The 4,259-nt window shown below is 40.6% G+C and overlaps 1 protein-coding gene across 1 annotated transcript; it reads left to right on the plus strand.

The window, feature by feature from the left end:
* The first annotated feature begins 176 nt into the window (after positions 1-176).
* LOC144660707 (guanylate-binding protein 6-like) lies at positions 177-2,970 on the plus strand. Its single transcript, XM_078521428.1, has one exon. It carries the CDS (start codon positions 226-228, stop codon positions 1,912-1,914), a length of 1,689 nt encoding a protein of 562 aa, XP_078377554.1. The 5' UTR covers positions 177-225; the 3' UTR covers positions 1,915-2,970.
* The last annotated feature ends 1,289 nt before the right edge of the window (positions 2,971-4,259 follow it).

Raw genomic sequence — 4,259 nt, forward strand, 5'->3', positions numbered from 1 at the left:
GCAGTGAAGCGAAACTTGCTGCGGGTTTTTTCCCAGAATAAAAGACAATTATAATCATGATAAATTCAAAAATAAAACATGATACGGGGGCAAAGTACATGTAAGCTGGGTTTCTGTGTGAGCCACACGATATAAAAGCCGTCGCAACATAGAACTCAATTAGTCTGACCGGCTACCGTGGAAGACATTGAATGAGTCTTTGCCGTCGTTTTCGTCCGCGTCAGAATGAAACTGAAATTTGCTGTCTTTGTTCAGCTGTTTTCCGTGACTCTTTGGAGCACAGTTTGTTGCAGTAACCCAGCAGCTAAACCACTGCTGAAGTACGACGAACAAAGCAAGAAATTTATCCTCGGCGACGATGCTCTACGCGAGATCGAAGCATTGTCTGCACCAGTGAAGATCATAGGGGCGATTGGAGACGCACGCGTTGGTAAGTCCACAAACTTGAACTTTATCAGACACTTTCTCGATGGAAATAGAGATCAGAGAATTCAGAAGGTGTTTAACACGAGCGACACTGCAGAACCGTGTACCACTGGTGTGTGGACCACTGTGTTGCGTGACCCAAAAGGCGCCGGAAGTACAATTTTAATCGACACGGAGGGAACGAACCTGGGCGACAACGAGAACACGGATTTACTCAGCATTTTCACGGTACTCTTATCATCTGGTTTAGCGTTGTTTGCCAGGGAAGGAGTACAGAATCACAATGTACAGTTTTTGTACCGCGTGTCGCGTTTAAGCGAGCAAATCTGGAAGCAAGATGCTGATGGCACAAAATCATTCCCAGAACTGTTGGTGATCCTACGAGAAGCGCTTTCTCCTTCGCCGGGAAAAACTCTACAAGAGCAAATTCAAGATTTTATTCTTAACGGCAAGTACGGACAAACCATTGCGAGGCATTTTACTCGCGATCGTATTAAGATCAGAGACATTCCGTTCGTCGGAGATTCGAAACGATTGAGTGATTCGCAAGACGATTATGCAAACGTGGCATCTTCTCTTGCGGCAGATTTTAAACGTTTCCCCGCTAAGAAGACTGTTGGTGGAGCAAACATGGACGGAAAGATGACCGCTGACCTCGCTAGGAAGCTTCAAGCCGCGATCAATCAGAATTCCTGGAGTGGATTTTCAGACGCGTATACCAACCTCGAAACTAAATTGTGTGACCGCAGTTTCCAAGAAATCGTGGAACCGTTTCTGAGAAAGGACTTGGATCAGATTAAGTACTCTAGCAATGCAGTTATGGAAAGGTTTGCGGAGAAATGCGCTCTGCAAGCGGAAAGGAAGAAAACGGAAGAAAAGATATTCCAAGCCATTGCCCAGAAAGAGGAAGTAATAGAAAAACAAAGACGTCTTGAGGAGGAACGCAGACGCAAAGCAGAAGAGGAGAGAAGAGAAAGAGAACGGGAAGAGAAACGTCGCCGGGAAGCGCACGAGCGAGAAGAAAGACTGAAAGAAGAGCAAAGGGCGAGAGAGAGAGCAGAAGAACAAAGAAGAATTCAAGAAGAAAAGGTTCGAAGAGCTGAAGAAGAGAGAAGAAGATTAGAAGCCGAAGCAGCTGCTAGGAGGTCAAGAGAAAGGGAGAGAAGAGACGTGGTTAGGACCGTTCTTGGCGGTGCGGCCCTGTTTGCAATTTTCAGCGATTCGCGCCTGAAAGAAAACATCACAGCTGTGCCGCATTCCGAGTTCGAGGAGGTTGGTCTCCAGGGTTACAGCTGGGTGTGGTCCAAAAAGGCCGTCGAAGAACTGGGGAAGAGTGGAATTGAGCAAGGCGTTATTGCCCAGGAAGTGGAGAATCTGTACCCGTGGGCGGTAATGACGGGCGAAGATGGATACAAAAGGGTGAACTATGCAGCCTTGAGACAGCTTATCGTGGAAAAAAGGAATACAGAGACACCTAAGAAAACCTGAACTGCATTTATTAAACCTCTATAAGCTTTATTAGTATGTAGGTACGTTTTTATAATTGCTTTGCTATGTTCTTTTTAGAAATGTTTTTACCATAGAGAACGTAAGACCTTTTACGACTAGGGCTTTCCACAAGTTGCTTGGCAACTTTTCATATTTAGAGCAACTTTTTCCCTTTCGAGCAACTTTTTTCCTCTCGAGCAACTTCTTGTATTTTGAGCAATTTCTAGACCGAAGATCGAGTGTTGTTCGAAGGCCATACGAACGTTTCCGAAGATAAATATAGTTTACCAATTATTTTCAAGGAACATCCGAAGACGTTTCCACTTTCGGCTCATTCCGCATTAAAACTTTCAGCAAACATGACGTCATCGATATCTCCACGATTTTTCTCAGTGAAAGACATCCTTGTTAATTAACAAATTTTTATCTAAAATGTTCGTTAGATACTATTTTTGCAGTGAAATTGTATGAAACGGCTTAGATATCTTTCCTTCAAAGGGAAATTAGCATATATTTGCAATTGGAGAAATTTTCTTGACAAAAAGCAGCGTTTTGGATTTTTTTGTGGCAACTTTCGAGCAACTTTTATTAATCAAAAGCACCGTTTTGGATTTTTGGAGCAATTTTTGAGCAACGTTTTGAGAAATTACGGGCAACTTTTTGGGAAATCTCGAACAACTTGTGGAAAGTCCTATAATGGTCCTACAATGGGCTAGTCCTACAATGGGCTAGTCAGCACTATTTGGTTTAGTTTCAGAAATTAAAGGTTCTTCATAACACTCAGCCTCAACAAGACATCAAAACATTAATCACTCGATAAGAGAAGGAAAAGGAACAAATTCATATTATACCAAATGTAATTTGCAGTCGACCACTGTTCTGAAACGAACAAAAGCTACGAGTAATGATCAGTAATTAACTAATTTTAGGCTAACTAATTTTAAGTATTATTTTAAGCCTTCTTTCAGCCTGAAGACAACTTTTAAAAATCAGGTACAAAATTGTAGCTATCTTATCGTTTAATGGGTAGACTTGAGTAAAAATAAAAATCACGTATTGTTTACCTCCGGGTTTTACTGTGTTTCTTTAGGAGCGGGTCATGCAAGGGGGAGGGGGTATGAATCCTAATTTTAATAGCCTGTGTACAGCACCCCTCCCGGGAAGGGGTGGTTGTACACAGGCTATGAAAATTAGGATTTCAGTCCAGATTTTCCTTCAATCCCCAATTTCTAGCCCACTTATTGCCCAAATTTCAGTTCTAATCCCATATAATATTGTTTATCATTCCTAGAACCATTGACCCAAATCCCATCTTGTCAGTGAAAAAATAGTCAAATTCTAGTTCGCATTTTACCCCTTCAGGCCCCTCTTAGACGAAGAAATGGGAGAAATTTATGGAGCTCGCAGTCCGCGATTCGCTAAGCTCAGAAAAAAAAAATTAAATCGCGAAATGATACGGTACAAAATTAAGAGAAATAATTTGTCTTTTAATTAAAAATCTGAAAAACCTGTAGGCACTCTGACTTACGACAAGAGGATATCACTTAGACCTAGTTATGTCATTGGAAAACATGCCACTGTTTGTTAAGTTTTGAAATCTAAATGTCTTTTACGTAATTACACTTGTGAAAGATTTCGTTGCAAAGTTAAAGGAATAATTGTTACAAACTCGTCTTGTGTGCTTTTCTCTTCAATGTGGGAGGGGAGGGAAACAGCGTCCCACATTGAAGGAAAAAGCGCCCTGCATGGGGACGAGGTTATAACTGTTAAATGGCAGCGAGGCCTATGTCACGTACCAACTGAAAATGTACAAGAGGTTCTTTTGTATTAAAAAAAACAAAACAAACAAAACAAACAAGAAAGAAAAAAGGAACAACAACAACAAAAAAATTGTGTTAACCATGTAAGCCCTTAGACGAATGGCCATTTTTTCATTAAATAATAGATATTAACTGGATGCCAATGTATACTACACCACTTAGTGCTTTTTCAAGTTTTAAAATTCACGCAAAAAATAATAAAGCAAGAAAAGAAAACTCTGCGACACCCTTTTTTAGACCAATATATGTAGATCAAATTCCACATATAAGTTAAGGCGCTCGTGTGAACGTGTTCTCAAATCAACCTTATGTTGCGCAACATCATAATTGCAAACAAAATTCTAACGTTGCTTATTACAGTCTTTATGATCAAACAAACTCCAAAATTACAATCTATATTCAATAAGCTTTCAGAAAAATACTTTTTCGGGGTTAGCAGTGATGGTTTGCACACAATTTCAGCTGGAACGCAAACGCCAATTTTCCTTCCGCGATACCTTGAGCTGCGAATATTGAATTGACGCA

The sequence above is a fragment of the Oculina patagonica genome, chromosome 7, assembly GCF_052425735.1.
Source record: "Oculina patagonica isolate OP01 chromosome 7, crgOcupat, whole genome shotgun sequence".
In the NCBI taxonomy this organism is placed as follows: Eukaryota; Metazoa; Cnidaria; class Anthozoa; order Scleractinia; family Oculinidae; genus Oculina; species Oculina patagonica.

Coding starts and splice junctions, on each gene's coding strand:
- LOC144660707 (XM_078521428.1), top strand. CDS start 226: ATGAAACTGAAATTTGCTGTCTTTGTTCAGCTGTTTTCCGTGACTCTT.